Here is an 18,621-nt window from a genome sequence, read left to right as displayed (position 1 = left end):
CATCAATAAGTGTATTTAAATAGACACTCACTAAGGTAGAGGAATAAAAGATTCAAGCCAAGCACGATCAATGGCTTTATACACAGTATCTACTGGATAATGTTTGATCACATTGCTGATCCGAAACACCTGGTGAATTTTGATTACTCTGAGCCTTTGCTATGCTCTCTCTAGCACACTTCTCTGCCTAGTGACCCCCAGTTATCCAAACATAAAGATAAGCACAGCGGATAATTTATGGCACTTTCCTCTTGTCTTCCTTTTACAGACGTCTTTTATGGTTTTCCAGTTATAATCTTCCAGAACATACCATTTTCACTGATGTAGTTTATGGTATCTTTTTAAACTTTTATAAACATAAAATTAAATGATGACATTATGGCCACCATAAGGACATACCTTAATTCATTAATGTGAATTACACTATGTTATTCTCTACTGTTGATAATTTAGATTGTTCCAAACAAGAATGTGAATTATATCTTTTTATAATGGTCCATGTTTTCTCATTAACTTATATTGGTCAGATTTCAATGGTAATAGAAGGACCTCTCATAAACTAATATACCAAATACTACAAGCTTTTTCAATGCAGATTGTGAATATAGTTAGCATGTAACTATACCCAACACCTAATGGAGGCTACACAGCATAGAATTGAAATCAAATATTAAGTAGGGATTAGAAATAAGCTCTTACTACTTAGTTGCCTAGTATATGGAAGGGAGTAAGATGATAGGCACTGAGTACTTAAAAAAAACAAATCTTACAGCAATTTTTAGGCATTGGGCTTTTTTCTTAAGTCCATAGCAATGATGTAACTGAAGAATAAGAGAATTGATACCTGAATCTGAAAGCTCAGTATAGAGGGTATAAGAGGTTAGATCTTTAGAAAAATGAATTGTTTTTCTTTTTTTCTAAATAGAGAAGAAAACAATACAAAATTACTCTCAGGTAATAATCCTCAGGGAAAAAGAATCATATCTTTAAAAAATGTGCAAAGGACTTGAGAAGTCATTTCTACAAATATATGAAGATGGCATAAGCACAAGAAAAATGGTTCCACATCATAATAATTAGGGAAATGAAAATCAAAAGTACAATGAGATACCATTTCACACCTATTAACAAAAGAAAACAAAAGTGTTGGTGAGCATGTGGTAAAATTAGAAAACATGTGCATTGCTGGTGGGAATAGAAAATGGTGCAGCTGCTGTGGAAAACAGTATGATGGTTCCTCAAAAAATTAAACATAGAATTACCAAATGATCTAACAATTTCACTTCTGGGTATATGCCCCAAAAAATTTAAAGCAGGGATTTGAACAGATAATTGTACCCTAATGCTCATAATAGCATTACTCACTATAGCCAAAGGTAAAAACAACCCAGAAACGCATCAAATATTACTGGCCTTCAAAAAGAGAAAATTCAGACACATACTATAACATGGATGAATTCTGACATCATGCTAAGTGAAACAGGTCTGACACGAAAGGTCAAATATTGTATGCTTCCACTTATACGAGGTACCTAGAGTAGTTAAACTTTTGGAGACAAAGAGTAGAATTGCGGTTGGTTACCAGAGGATGAGGGAAGTGGAAAATGGGCAGTTATTGTTTAATGGGTACAGTTTCAGTTTTGGAAGATGAAAAAGCTCTGGAGATGGATGGTGATGATGGTTGTACAACAATGTAAGTGTATTTAATGCCACCGGAACTGTAAGCCTAATCATGGCTAAAATGATCAATTTTATGTTCAGTTTCCCCTTATCTGGAGGGGATATGTATCAAGACCCCTAGTAAATGCCTGAAACCATGAATAGTACTGAACTCTAGATATACAGCTGACCCTTGAACAATGTGGGGGTTAGGGGTGCTGACATCCTGTGCAGTCAAAAATTCATGAAGACTTAACTGATACTAGCCTACCGTTGACCAGAAGCCTTACCAATAACATAAATTATTGGTTAATACATACTTTGCATGTTATATATATTACATGCAATATATATACATATACATACTGTAATCTTACCAATAATGTAAGATTAGAGACAATATCCTTTCCAATTACTGAAAATCTCCAAAAAATATTCCAATGTTTACTGAAAAAAACTGCATGTAAGTGGGCCTGCACAGTTCAAACCTGTGTTATCTGAGTCAACTGCACAGACTTTCCTATATATTATATATATATATATATATATATATATGTATATACACACCAATGATTAAGTTTAATCTACAAATTAGGCATAGTAAGAGATTAACAATATAATAACTAATAATAGAACAATTTTACAATAAGTAAAAGTTATGTGAATGTGGTCTCTCCCACTCCAAATATGTTATTGTACTGTACATAGCCTTCTTGTGAGGGTGTGAGATGATAAAATGCCTATGATGGAGGCATTTTGAAATGGCATAATGAAATTAAGTGAGGTAGATTAAAGATGGTGGTATGAGAGGTGAGACAGAGGCTTATAATACAAAATATAATTAATATGACTAATCCTGAAAGAACAACAGTAAAAAGGGCTGTGCCAAATTGCATACACCTGAGAAAAGAATAAACCTCATAGAACAAGGTAATGTTTCAAAGCTGTGGCCCACCAGGACCCCACCCATGCTCACTGGCGGGAGGAAGAGAAATGGAGCGGGAAAGGAGTAGAGGCCTGGGACTGCTCAACACCTAACTCTGGAGATCTGCTATGGGAGAACAAACCTACATTTCACGGTGCTTTCATGGTACTCTCGTGATAAGGGGGTTGGAAAGCTAAGACAGGCAGAATACCTGGAGATACTGAGACTCCAGCCTCTTGTGGAAAGCAAAGATCCATATCTGGCTGTTCTGGGAAAAAAGAAAGGCAGGCAGTCTGAGAGACTTTCTAATAGCAAGAGGACTGCTAAAGGGGCAAGGATTGCCCAGAACTTACTACTCAGGAGAAAGGACAGGTAGACAAAATTGTCTGGGTGCACTCTGCCTAGCAGGTTGGGAACTTTCACGATCTTCAGGTGCTCCAGGTCCCTGGCTGGCTACACAGCTCCAAGGACCCCCTCTGTGATACGCAGCCTACTGCACCTTTCTCCCGGCCAGCCCCACCTGACTTGCAAATGGGCAAACTCTACCCAGGTGTTAGGCCACCCAGAGGGAAGCCCCATTTACAGCAAATATAAACGCAAAGCATAGAGGCTTATACCTGTCTGTTCAGCCAACTGGTCCTAGCAGTGGAGGCAGGCATAGCAGCCAGGAAGCAGGAAACAGCTCTTTCCTCCCCCCAGGCAACAATACTGCTCCCCTGTGGCCCCAACATTGATTCAGGGGCTGGGCAGCTACAAAGAGAAGAGCTTCTGGGCACTAGAGGGTGCATTATACAAATATGAAACACCAAAGAAACCTGGTTCAAAGTAAGATTATGAATACGACACCTGCGAAAGATTCAAATGAAATTGACCTCATGAATCTTCCTGAAAGGGACTTCAAAATAAAAATCATTGATATAGAAAATATTCAAGGACTCAGGAATGAATTCCGGTTGGAGAGCCAATCATTGAAGAGCACAATGGTGGTTATTAAAAGCAGATTAGATATGGTGGAGGAGACAATAAATGAAACAGAAATTAAAGAAGAGGAAAACAAAGAAGTTGAGGCACAGAGAGAAAAAAAGGATCTCTAAGAATGAAAGAATATTGAGAGAACTGTGTGACCAATCCAAATGGAGCAATGTTCGCATTATAGGGGTATCAGAAGAAAAAGAGAGAGAATAGAAAGTAGAATAGAAAGTGTCTTTGAAGAGGTAATTGCTGAAAACTTGCCCACTCTGGGGAAGGAGATCGTCTCTCAGGCCAAGGAGGTGCACAGATCTCCCAACACAAGGGACCCAAGGAAGATAACACCAAGACATATAGTAATTAAAATGGCAAAGATCAAGGAAAAGGTCAGACTATTAAAAGCAGCCAAAGAGAGAAATAAGATCACAAAGGAAAGCTCATTAGGCTATCATCAGACTTCTCAGCAGAAACCTTACAGGCAAGAAGGGAGTGGCATGGTGTATTTAATGCAATGAAGCAGAAAGACCTCAAACCAAGATTACTTTATCCAGCAAGATTATCATTTAAATTTGAAGAAGGGATTAAACAATTTCCAGATAAGCAAAAGCTGAGAGAATTTACCTCCCACAAACTGTCTCTACAGTGTATTTTGGAGGGTCTGCTATAGATGGAAGTGTTCCTAGGTTTAATAGCTGTCACCAGAGGTAATAAAACCACAGTAAAGAAAGTAGAACAGTTAATTACTAAGCAAATGCAAAATTAAATCAACTTTCCCCAAAGTCAATCAAGGGATAGACAAAGAGTACAGAATATGATACCGAATATATAAAGAATGGAGGAGGAAGAAAAAGGAGAAGTAAAAAACAACCTTTAGATTGTGTTTCTAATAGCATATTGAGTGAGTTAAGATGACCCTTAGATAGTAAGGAAGTTAACCTTGAACATTTTGTAACCACAAATCTAAAGACTGCAGTGGCAATAAGTACATACCTATCGATAATCACCCTAAATGTAAATGGACTGAATGCACCAATAGAGTCACTGAATGGATAAAAAACAAGACCCAACTATAAGCTGCCTAAAAGAGACTTATGTTAAACACAAAGACATACACAGACTAAAAGTGAAGGGATGGAAAAAGATATTTCATGCAACTAATAGGGAGAAAAAAAGCAGGAGTTGCAGTTGTATCAGAAAAAATAGACTTCAAAACAGAGAGAGTCACAAGAGACAAAGAAGGACATTACATAATGATAAAGGGGTCAATCCAACAAGAAGATATAACCGCTATAAATATCTATGTGCCCAACACAGGAACACCTACATATGTGAAACAAATACTAACAGAATTAAAAGGGGAAATAGAATGCAATGCATTCATTCTAGGAGACTTCAACTCTCCACTCACTCTGAAGAACAGACCAACCAGACAGAAAATAAGTAAGGACACAGAGGCACTGAACAACACATTAGAACAGATGAACCTAACAGACATCTACAGAACTCTACACCCAAAAGAAGCAGAATACACATTCTTCTTAAGTGCACATGGAACATTTTCAAGAATAAATCATATACTAAGCCACAAAAAGAGCCTCGGTAAATTCAAAAAGATTGAAATTGTACCAATCAGTTTATCAGACCACAAAGACATTAAACTAGAAATAAATTATGCAAAGAAAATGAAAAATCCCACAAACACATGGAGGCTTCACAACATGCTCCTAAATAACCAATGGATCAGTGACCAAGTAAAAACAGAGATCAAGAACTATATGGAAACTAATGACAACAATAATTCCACATCGCAAAATCTGTGGGATGCAGCAAAGGCCATACTAAGAGGAAAGTATATTGAAATATAGGCCTATCTCAGGAAAGAAGAATAATTCCATAGGAACACTCAAAAGTCACAATTACTGAAAATAGAAAAAGAAGAACAAATGAGCCCAAAGTCAGTAGAAGGAAGGACATAATAAAGATTAGAGCAGAAATAAATAAAATCGAGAAGAATAAAACAATAGGAAGAATCAATGAAAGCAAGAGATAGTTCTTTGAGAAAATAAAATAGGTAAGCCCCTAGCCAGACTTATCAAGAAAAAAAGAGAGTCTACATACATAAACAGAACCAGCAATGAGTAAGGAAAAATCACTACGGACACCAAAGAAATACAAAGAATTATTAGAGAATACTATGAAAAATTATATGCCAACAAACTGGGTAACCTACAAGAAATGGACAATTTCCTAGAAAAATACAACCTTCCAAGGCTGGCCCTGAAAGAAACAGAAAATCTAAACAGACCAATTACCAGCAACGAAATTGAACTGGTAATCAAAAAACTACCCAAACAAAACCCCTGAACCAGATGGCTTCACTGCTGAATTTTAACAAACATTTAGTGAAGACCAAATACCCATCCTCCTTAAAGTTTTCCAAAGAGTAGAAAAAGAGGGAATACTTCCAAATGCATTCTATGAGGCTATCATCACTCTATTGCCAAAGCCATGTAAAGACACACAAAAAAAAAGAAAATTAAAGAACAATATCCCCGATGAACATAGATGTAAAAATACTCAACAAAATATTGTCAAACCTAATTCAAAAATACATCAAAAAGGCCATCCATCATGATCAAGCAGGATATATTCCAGGGATGCAAGGATGGTACAACATTTGAAAATCCATCAACATCATCCACCACATCAACAAAAAGGATAAAACCACATGATCATCACCATAGATGCTGAAAAAACATGACAAAATTCAACATACATTCATAATAAAAACTCTCAACAAAATGGGTATAGAGGGCAACTACCTCAACATAATAAAGGCCATATATCACAAACCCACAGCCAACATAATACTTAACAGTGAGCAGTTGAAAGCCTTTCCCCTAAGACTGGGAACAAGACAAAGATGCCCACTCTCCCAACTTTTATTCAACATAGTACTGGAGGTCCAAGCCACTGCAATCAGACAACACAAAGAAATAAAAGGCATCCAGATTGGCAAGGAAGAAGCTAAACTGTCCCTACAGAATCCACTCCAAAACTACTAGATCTAATATCTGAATTCAGAAAAGTTGCAGGATACAAAATGAATACACAGAAATCTGTTGCATTTATATACACCAATGATGAACTAGCAGAAGGAAATCAAGAAAACAACTGCATTCACAGTTGGATCACAAAGAATAAAATACCTAGAAACAAACCTAACCAAGGAAGTGAAAGACCTATACTCTGAAAACTACAAGACACTCATGAGAGAAATTAAAGAAGATACCAATCAATGGAAACACATCCTATGCTCTTGGATAGGAAGAATTAATATTGTCAAAATGGCCATCCTCCCAAAAGCAATCTACAGATTCAATGCAATTCCTATCAAAATACCAACAGCATTCTTCAATGAACTAGAGCAAATCTTTCTACATTCTAAAGTTCATATGGAACCAAAAAAGACCCCGAATAGCCAAAGCAATCCTGAGAAGGAAGAATAAAGCTGGGGGGATTATGCTCCCCGACTTCAGGCTCTACTACAAAGCCACAGTAATCAAGACAATTTGGTACTGGTGCAAGAACATACCCATAGACCAATGGAACAGACTGGAGAGCCCTGATACAAACCCAACCACATATGGTCAATTAATATATGATAAAGAAGCCATGAACATACAATGGTGAAATGACGGCCTCTTCAACAGCTGGTGTTGGTAAAATTGGACAGCTACATGCAAGAGAATTAAACTGGATTACTGTTTAACCCCATATACAAAAGTGAACTTGAAGTGGATCAAAGACCTGAATGTAAGTCATGAAACCATAAAACTCTTAGAAGAGAACATAGGCAAACATCTCCTGAATATAAGCATGAGCAACTTCTTCCTGAACATATCTCCTCGAGAAAGGGAAACAAAAGCCAAAATGAACTTACGGGACTATATCAAACTGTAAAGTTTCTGTATGGCAAAGGACACCGTCAACAGAACAAAAAGGCATCCTACAGTATGGGAGAATATATTTATAAATAACATATCCAACAAGGGGTTAACATCCAAAATATATAAGGAACTCACATGCCTCAACGCCCAAAAAACAAATAACCCACTTAAAAAATGGGCAGAGGATATGAAGAGACAATTCTCCAAAGAAGAAATTCAGATGGCCAACAGGCACATGAAAAGATGCTCCACATCACTAATCATCAGGGAAATGCAAATTAAAACAACAATGAGATATCACCTCACACTAGTAAGGATGGCCAGCATCAAAAAGACTAAGAACAACAAATGCTGGCAAGGATGCGGAGAAGGGGAACCCTCCTAACACTGTGGAAAGCAATATGGAGGTTCCTCAAAAGACTAAAAATAGAAACACCATTTGACCCAGGAATTCCACTCCTCGGAATTTACCCAAAGAATACAACTTCTCAGACTAAAAAAGACATATGCAGAGGTGGAGCCAAGATGGCAGTGAGAGCAGGACAGTGGGAATCTCCTCCCAAAAACATATATATTTTTGAAAATACAACAAATACAACTATCCCTAAAAGAGACCAGAAGACACAGGACAACAGCCAGACTACATCCACACCTGCGAGAACCCAGCGCCTGGTGAAAGGGGTAAGATACAAGCTACAGCCCGGTGGGACCCAAGGCCCCTCACCCCAGCTCCCAGTGGGAGGAGAGGAGTCGGAGGGAGGGAGGGAGACGGAGCCCAGGACTGCTAAACACCCAGCCCTAGCCATCCGCACCAGAGCGCAGACACAGTGCAGGTGTGGGGTGCTGGATACTAGGGAAACAGGACAGTAAGACCTGTGAGCGGGTCCCAAAGCCAGCGCCCCTGTGACAAAAAAGTGAGTGCTTTTTGAAAGTCTTAAAGGGACAGGGACCCCACAGCTGGACGGAAGCATCCCGGGTCACAGTCCAGCAGCTGGAAACTCCAGGGAACTCCGGGTGCACTAACCCCCTGGGCAACAGCTCTGAGACCCTTCATGGAGGTAAACAGCCAAACAGCCCCCGTCCATTACCCCTCCAGGGCCCCACCATAGCAGAGCAGCAGCCTGAGGCTGGCCAAGCCCTCAGCAAGGGAGCTTCCTCCATACCCGCCAGGCAAGATACAGAGACCCAGTCGACACACAATTGCCCAACACACGCCACTAGGGGTCGCAGTTGTCCCAGTAAAGAAAGGCCAGGAGCCAAGTGGAAAGAGGCTTGACTCTCCCAGCTGATAGACACATCAATAGCACTCCACTGCACCTATCAACATGAAAAGGCAAAAATATTTGATCCAGACAAGACTAACTCAGACAGCTTCGACATCTTCCACATCTTCCCCTGAGAAGGAACCTAGGGAGATAGATCTAACCAGTCTTCCTGAAAAAGGATTTAAAACAAAAGTCATAACCATGCTGATGGACTTGCTGAGAAATATGCAAGAACTAAGGAGGAAGAATACAGAAATAAAGCAATTTCTGGAAGGACTTCAAAGCAGAATGGACGAGAGGCAAGAGACCATTAATGGACTAGAAAACAGAGAACAGGAACGCAGAGAAGCTGATGCAGAGAGAGATAAAAGGATCTCCAGGAATGAAAGAATTTTAAGAGAACTGTGTGACCAATTGAAATGGAACAATATCCGCATTACAGGGGTACCAGAAGAAGAAGAGAGAGAAAAAGGGATAGGAAGTGTCTTTGAAGAAATAATTGTTGAAAACTTCCCCAAACTAGGGGAGGAAATGGCCTCTCAGACCACAGAGGAACACAGAACTCCCATGACAAGGGATCCAAGGAGGGCAACACCAAGACACATAATAATTAAAATGGCAAAGATCAAATACAATGACAAAGTATTAAAGGCAGCCAGAGAGAAAAAAAAGGTCACCTACAGAGGAAAACCCATCAGGCTATCATCAGACTTCTCAAGAGAACCCCTACAGGCCAGAAGAGAATGGCATGATATACTTAATGCAATGAAACAGAAGGGCCTCGAACCAAGACTACTGTATCCAGCATGATTATCATTTAAATATGAAGGAGGGATTAAACAATTCCCAGACAAGCAAAAGTTGAGGGAATTTGCCTCCCACAAACCACCTCTACAGGGCATCTTACAGGGACTGCTCTAGGTGGGAGCACTCCTAAAAAGAGCACAGAAAAAAACACCCAACATATGAAGAAGGGAGGAGGAGGAATAAGAAGGGAGAGAAATAAAGAATCATCAGACCGTGTTTATAATAGCTCAATAAGCGAGTTAAGTTAGACAGTAAGATAGTAAAGAAGCTAACCTTGAACCTTTGGTAACCACAAACTTAAAGCCTGCAATGGCAATAAGTACATACCTTTCAATAATCACCCTAAATGTAAATGGACTGAATGCACCAATCAAAAGACACAGAGTAATAGAATGGATAAAAAAGCAAGACCCATCCATATGCTGCTTACAAGAGACTCACCTCAAACCCAAAGACATGCACAGACTTAAAGTCAAGGGATGGAAAAAGATATTTCATGCAAACAACAGAGAGAAAAAAGCAGGTGTTGCAATACTAGTATCAGACAAAATAGACTTCAAAATAAAGAACATAACAAAAGATAAAGAAGGACATTACATAATGATAAAGGGGTCAGTCCAACAAGAGGATATAACCATTATAAATATGTATGCACCCAATACAGGAGCACCAACATACGTGAAACAAATACTAACAGAATTAAAGGAAGAAATAGAATGCAATGCATTCATTTTGGGAGACTTCACTCACTCCAAAGGACAGATCCACCAGACAGAAAATAAGTAAGGACACAGAGGCACTGAACAACACACTAGAACAGATGGACCTAATAGACACCTACAGAACTCTACATCCAAAAGCAACAGGATACACATTCTTCTCAAGTGCACATGGAACATTCTCCAGAATAGACCACATAATAAGCCACAAAAAGAGCCTCAGTGAATTCCAAAAGATTGAAATCCTACCAACTAACTTTTCAGACCACAAAGGCATAAAACTAGAAATAAATTCTACAAAGAAAGCAAAAAGGCTCACAAACACATGGAGGCTTAACAACATGCTCCTAAATAATCAATGGATCAATGACCAAATCAAAATGGAGATCCAGCAATATATGGAAACAAATGAATGACAACAACACAAAGCCCCAACTACTGTGGGATACAGCAAAAACAGTCTTAAGAGAGGTATATAGCAATCCAGGCATATTTAAAGAAAGAAGAACAATCCCAAATGAATGGTCTAAAGTCACAATTATCAAAATTGGAAAAAGAAGAACAAATGAGGCCTAAGGTCAGCAGAAGGAGGGACATAATAAAGATCAGAGAAGAAATAAATAAAATTGAGAAGAATAAAAAATAGCAAAAATCAATGAAACCAAGAGCTGGTTCAAGAAAATAAACAAAATAGATAAGCCTCTAGCCAGACTTATTAAGAGAAAAAGAGAGTCAAAACACATCAACAGAATCAGAAACAAGAAAGGAAAAATCACGACGGACCCCGCAGAAATACTAAGAATTATTAGAGAGTACTATGAAAACCTATATGCCAACAAGCTGGGAAACGTAGGAGAAATGGACAACTTCCTAGAAAAATACACCCTTCCAAGACTAACCCAGAAAGAAACAGAAAATCTAAACAGACCAATTACCAGCAAAGAAATTGAAGCAGTAATGAAAAAACTACCAAAGAACAAAACCCCAGGGCCAGATGGATTTACCTCGGAATTTTATCAGACATACAGAGAAGACATAATATCCATTCTCCTTAAAGTTTTCCAAAAAATAGAAGAGGAGGGAATACTCCCAAACTCATTCTATGAAGCCAACATCACCCTAATACCAAAACCAGGCAAAGACCCCACCAAAAAAGAAAACTACAGACCAATATCTCTGATGAACGTAGATGCAAAAACACTCAAAAAAATATTAGCAAACAGAATTCAAAAATACATCAAGAGGATCATACACCATGACCAAGTGGGATTCATCCAAGGGATGCAAGGATGGTACAACATTCGAAAATCCATCAACATCATCCACCACATCAACAAAAAGAAAGACAAAAACCACATGATGATCTCCATAGATGCTGAAAAAGCATTCGACAAAATTCAACATCCATTCATGATAAAAACTCTCAACAAAATGGGCATAGAGGGCAAGTACCTCAACATAATAAAGGCCATATATGATAAACCCACAGCCAACATCATAATGAACAGCGAGAAGCTGAAAGCTTTTCCTCTGCGATCGGGAACAAGACAGGGATGCCCACTCTCCCCACTGTTATTCAACATAGTACTGGAGGTCCTAGCCATGGCAATCAGACAAAAGAAAGAAATACAAGGAATCCAGATTGGTAAAGAAGAAGTTAAACTGTTACTATTTGCAGATGACATGATATTGTACATAAAAAACCCTAAAGACTCCACTCCAAAACTACTAGAGCTAATATTGGAATTCAGCAAAGTTGCACGATACAAAATTAACACACAGAAATCTGTGACTTTCCTATACACTAACAATAAACTAATAGAAAGAGAAATCAGGAAGACAATTCCATCCACAATAGCATCAAAAAGAATAAAATACCTAGGAATAAACCTAACCAAGGAAGTGAAAGACCTATACCCTGAAAACTATAAGACACTCTTAAGAGAAATTAAAGGGGACACTAATAAATGGAAACTCATCCCATGCTCATGGCTAGGAAGAATTAATATCGTCAAAATGGCCATCCTGCCCAAAGCAACATACAGATTCAATGCAATCCCTATCAAACTACCAACAGCATTCTTCAATGAACTGGAACAAATTGTTCAAAAATTCATATGGAAACAGCAAAGACCCCGAATAGCAAAAGCAATTCTGAGAAGGAAGAATAAAGTGGGGGGGATCTCACTCCCCAACTTCAAGCTCTACTACAAATCCACAGTAATCAAGACAATTTGGTACTGGCACAAGAACAGAGCCACAGACATATGGAACAGAATACAGACTCCAAACATTAACCCAAACATATATGGTCAATTAATATTTGATAAAGGGGCCATGGACATACAATGGGGAAATGACAGTCTCTTCAACAGATGGTGCTGGCAAAACTGGACAGCTACATGTAAGAGAATGAAACTGGATCACTGTCTAACCCCATACACAAAAGTAAATTCTAAATGGATCAAAGACTTGAATATAAGTCATGAAACCATAAAACTCTTAGAAAAATACATAGGCAAAAACCTCTTAGACATAAACACGAGTGACCTCTTCTTGAACATATCTCCCCGGGCAAGGGAAACAAAAGCAAAAATGAACAAGTGGGACTATATCAAGCTGAAAAGCTTCTGTACAGCAAAGGACACCATCAATAGATCAAAAATGCATCCTACAGTATGGGAGAATATATTCATGAATGACAAATCCGATAAAGGGTTGACATCCAAAATATATAAAGAGCTCACATACCCTAACAAACAAAAAGCAAATAATCCAATAAAAAAATGAGCAGAGGAGCTGAATAGACAGTTCTCTAAAGAAGAAATTCAGATGGCCAACAGACACATGAAAAGATGCTCCACATGGCTTGTCATCAGAGAAATGCAAAATAAAACCACCATGAGATATCACCTCACACCAGTAAGGATCACCACCATCCAAAAGACAAACAACGACAAATGTTGGCGAGGTTGTGGAGAAAGGGGAACCCTCCTACACTGTTAGTGGGAATGTAAATTACTTCAACCATTGTGGAAAGCAGTATGGAGGTTCCTCAAAATGCTCAAAATAGAAATACCATTTGACCCAGGAATTCCACTTCTAGGACTTTACCCCAAGAATGACGCACTCCAGTTTGAAAAAGACAGATGCACCCCTATGTTTATCGCTGCACTATTTACAATAGCCAAGATATGGAAGCAACCTAAATGTCCATCAGTAGATGAATGGATAAAGAAGATGTTGTACATATACACAATGGAATATTATTCAGCCATAAGAAAAAAACAGATCCTACCATTTGCAACAACATGGATGGAGCTAGAGGGTATTATGCTCAGTGAAATAAGCCAGGCGGAGAAAGACAAGTACCAAATGATTTCACTCATATGTGAGTATAAGAACAAAAGAGAACTGAAGGAACAAAACAGCAGCAGAAGCACAGAACCCAAGAATGGACTAACAGTTACCAAAGGGAAAGGGACTGGGGAGGATGCGTGGGAAGGGAGGGATAAGGGTGGGAAAAAAGTAAGGGGGCATTACGATTAACATGTATAGTGTGGGGAAGCACGGGGAGGGCTGTGCAACACAGACAAGTAGTGATTTTACAGCATCTTACTATGTTGACAGACAGTGACTGTGAACGGGTATGTTGGGGGGACTTGGTGAAGGGGGGAACCTAGTAAACATAATGTCCTTCATGTAATTGTAGATTAATGATACCAAAATAAAATTAATTTAAAAAAAAGACATATGCACCCCTATGTTTATCTCAGCACTATTTACAATACCCAAGATATGGAAGCAACCTAAGAGTCAATCAGTAGATGGGTGGATAAAGAAGATGTGGTACATATACACAATGGAATACTATTCAGCATAAGAAACAAAGAAATCCTACCATTTGCAACAACACGGATGGAGCTGGAAGATATTATGCTCAGTGAAATAAGCCAGGCAGAGAAAGACAAGTGCCAAGTGATTTCCCTCATTTGTGAAGTATAAAAACAAAGTTCCTTTGTTTGAGGGAACAAAATAGCAGCTGACTCTCAGACTCCAAGAAGGGACTAGGAGTTACCAAAGGGTAGGGTTGTGGGAGGGAGTGTGGGGAGGGAGGGAGATGGGGATTGAGGGGTATTATTTTAGTGCACATGGTATGGGGTGTCTCAGGGAAAACAGTGTAGCACAGAGAAGGCAAACAGTGAATCTGTGGCATCTTACCGCACTGATGGACAGTGACTGCACTGGGGTATGGGTGGGGACTTGATAATATGGGTAAATGTAGTAACCACATTGTTTTTTCATGTGAAACCTTCATAGGAATGTATATCAATAATACCTTAATAAAAATTTTAAAAAAAGAAAAAGAAAAGAAAAGAAAAGAAATTAAGTGAGGCTAATCACATAGGCATTGTGATGTAGCATTAGGCTACTACTGATCTTCTGACTACCAAAATGTATACTGTAGCAAAAACTAAAAATAGAGAACCAGACCTATAAGCCTTGATGGTTTACCCTTCAACTAAAATGGAGTCAGAGGGTGGTAGAGAAAGATAACTTTCAAGTAGTTGGGTACTATTTGCACTCCACAAATATAGCTCCAAGTGTAGCTCAAAATGGATATTACAATGAAGACAGAAGTTATAATGTTCCTCTATCCTTTTAGAGTACACTGGCTTAAATAGAAGAGTATTGGGAACTACGTATTTATAAGGAACTCAAATGTTTTTTAAAATGCACCCAGGGTTTCTAATACTAGATAATAAATTATCATCACAGGAGTACATCAGTAATAAGAGGAAGGCAAATAAAGATTGAAGGCCATTCTGATCATATGTGTATAACTAATATATGGGATCTGATATTCCACCCAAAAATATGCCACTTTGGCATAAGGATTATTTTGAGCTGAAGATAACTGAGAAATAACAGATGCAGAAAAGTTCTCTATCCTCCCCATTCTTAATCACCAGAGATGGTACCAACAGGCATATACATAACACACCTTAGTAAAACAACACTTATCCACCATCAATTTCCCTCATATATTTACCTTCCCTTAGTTTGTCAACCCTAAAAGCCTAAACTCCTTTTCCTTTGTCTTGTCACTTCTCTACAAATTTATTGTTCTTTGTTAAGGTGCTACATAAGCTCAAGTTCTAATCACCCCATTAAGTAACTCATCATTGAGTTTCTCCCATGTGTATGTGTGATTTACTTGCCTATAAATTGTTTTTCTTTTGTTAGTCTGTCTTTTGTCAGTTTACTTTCCAGAGCCCCAGCCAGAGAACCAATGAGGGTAGTGCAAAAGTTTTTTCCTCCCTTAGAATGTCAACACTGTAAGTTCAGGAATAGAAGAAAAGAGTTAAAGTCCAAAGAAGAACATATAATTATTTAAATAAAATAAAACACTGTTCAGGCAAGACATATCAGGGTTAAAACAATCTTAATGCCACTTCAGGGAGCCTGCAAAATTTACTTCAGAGAACAAGTAACAGAAAATAAAAAGAGGGAAACTAGGAAATTTAACACAGATTTAGTAATTAAGACGCATGTCCTTCAAATTGTGAGCACTGAATATTGTTATAAATAAGCTTTAAAAATAGCACTTTAATAAACAATAGAGTAAGTGGTTGCATTATGAAGATTGTCAATATAAGCTTACAAAAGGAATTTTAAAAAAATCTAATGTTATGCAAATGAATAATTCAGATCAGGATAAGATTTTGACTGATAGGATTCAAAACTTACTGTAACTCTGAACAGATGGAAATTAAGATGGTATATTTGGAAAGGTATGTTAAATGATTAAAAAGTGATCCTAATGATAATGTAAATACTGGCATTAAATATGCATTGAAATAATCTGCATAAAATTTCATCATGAAATGTGAGAATAAGCAAAAAAACTAATATTTACAGGTTTCAAAATATGAATGTTTAACTAAATTTACAAAGTAAATATTATGAATATACATGTGACCATTTCATCTATAACCCTCAAAGTTTGTGCAGTGGATCCTTGAACAATACAGGGTTTAGGAATGCCAGCACCATGCACAGTCAGAATTCTGTAAATAACTTTTAACTCCCCCAAAACTTAACTACTAGTAGACCAGAAGCCTTACCAATAACAAAAATAGCTGATTAATACATATTTTGTAGGGTTTATGTATTATAGACTGTATTGTTACAATAAAGTAAGCTAAAAAAAAGAAAGTGTTTTTTCAAATTGTCCCAAATCTCCAAAAATTTTTTCAATATATTTGTTGAAAAAATCCACATGTAAGCAGATCCACACATTTCAAACCTATGTTGTTCAAGGGTCAACTGTATATTAAAATGGGGTTATATTTCAGGTTGCCTTTTATTTGGGTAAATGGACAATTTTCTTTTTTATGGAAGAAAGCCACAACAAGTGAGTATTTATGAATATGCACTAATCTGTGGTTAGAATTTGCTCCATATAACTGAATATGTTTGGGTTTGAGCACTTACAGATATAAGAATGGAACTCACAAAGAGAAAGCTCCAATGTCAATGGCAACACACCAGGTGATTCTGTGCCACCAATTCTCACATCCAGGCATGATTCACATAATCCCCAAACATCTGTTCTCTTGTAGTCTGCCCAGAATTCTCTGTCATGGACAATCCTCTAGGGTTCCATAAAAACAGCTAATAACCTCACCTTGCAGAGCAGGGGGACCTACAACCATTTGCAGAAGGGAAAAAGGGGGAAAGGTCTAAAGGAAGCAAGGAAAAAAACCAGCCCCGTGTGCCTTGTGAGAGAGAAAATGAAGGCACACTTTGTACATCATTGTAGGAAAGTTGCCAACTTCAATGAGGGGGGCACCATACTATACCTGAATATACAGCCAAGTTGCCTTTTTAAAAAATATCCCTATATAATAAGTTTCTTGTCATTATCCTGGATGTTAATTTGGGGCAGGAAATAAACAAAAATGAAACATTAAAAAATGTCCCTAATAAATGATTCCGATTAGTGACCAGTTAACTGTAATTTTATGAAAAATAAGGTTTATTAATAGCAAGGACAAACCTATTAAAATACAATGCTTTCCTGCTGAGTTGTAAACTGGCAGTGTCACTACTGTAAAGATAGTTTTCTAGAGTTCAGTGCCTTTCTCTTCAGTGTCTCATATAACACAGAAAACAGTATGAATAAGCAATATATAAACATACCTTTAATCAATTATGCCTTGATCTTCCCTGACAAATACAGTATGAGAGAAATATAGAGCTGTGTCTCCCAGAGAGGATAAAAAAAAAAAATCACAAGTGGCAAAACAACTTTTCCTTGAAGCAAGTAATTAGAAGAAAAACATCATTTAAAAAGTGAGGCAAAAACAAAACAAAACAAAAACACTATAAAAGCAAGACAACTGTAGCTTACTGACTCCCACTAGCAATTGTATAATACAGAAAGTAGGAGTTGCTAGCTACAGCAAGACACTATGTACTACATCTTGGGAAAAGTGATTAACTATGAGAAACTCCAGTAAATTTCATTTGTTTTTTCAAATGTTGCCTGACTTAAGGACAGGGATGGGGAGGGAATGAAGGGGAGGATGTGAAAGATCTGCTCTAATTCCTTACCATGCTTTCAGTGCTGTACACATACTGCTGCACCTCCTGGGAATATATACTCATCATGGACCTTGCTTCTTGAAGCTCAGGTGATTCACTATCCTGTGACCACTGTGTGCCAAAGTGAAGGTCCTTCATGGAGGGAACAGGCACAGCCTCTTGAAGGTGGGATGATGGATACATGTCCATGGGCTGAAAGTGATCTTGATAGAGCTCATATTCTTCATCAACAAGCATTTCTCTTTCTTCACCCATTTCCTGCAATCTGGGGGTCAAGAATTCATGCATCTCCCAGGCTTCCTTGCTGTCGTCTATCTCTTTGTGTTGGGACTGGAAAGATTTTCCCAAATCTAGAAATGGTTCATCCACAAGTTCTTCTTTAAAATAGGGTTCATCTCTAAATCCCTGTAAATAAAAGTTGCAAAAAAAATTAACTACACCTGTCTTAGAGGTGCACTCTACACACTGACTGGAAAACTAACCCCTGATATAACTGCAGTGACTAGATTCCATGTAAATGCATGGGTAAGTAAATGGGAAAAATACAAGCTCATTTCCACACAACATGCAACCCAGGAAAGACACAACAAAATAAGAGGCAGAAATCTGCCTTTGGCAAGGTGAGTGACTTATTCTCAACAGTTTATTATACATTAACCACCTGATATAGCAATTTGTTAAACTGCTACACTGAACCTTTAACTCATGCATCTCAT

General features: G+C 37.9%; 1 protein-coding gene across 8 annotated transcripts in view; it reads right to left on the bottom strand.

Moving 5' to 3' along the window:
• The window catches only part of PATJ (PATJ crumbs cell polarity complex component), a 395,870-nt gene that overhangs the window by 273,743 nt on the left and 103,506 nt on the right, over positions 1–18,621 (bottom strand). For all 8 annotated transcript variants that reach the window (XM_073234040.1, XM_073234044.1, XM_073234045.1 and 5 more), the window contains one exon: positions 17,915–18,310. In XM_073234040.1, the coding sequence (XP_073090141.1) occupies positions 17,915–18,310 (396 nt within the window). The remainder of the gene's footprint in view (positions 1–17,914; positions 18,311–18,621) is intronic.

The sequence above is a fragment of the Manis javanica genome, chromosome 4, assembly GCF_040802235.1.
Source record: "Manis javanica isolate MJ-LG chromosome 4, MJ_LKY, whole genome shotgun sequence".
Classification (NCBI taxonomy): domain Eukaryota; kingdom Metazoa; phylum Chordata; class Mammalia; order Pholidota; family Manidae; genus Manis; species Manis javanica.
The sequence above is the reverse complement of the archived record's forward strand: the minus strand, read 5'-3'. Positions and strand labels throughout refer to the sequence as shown.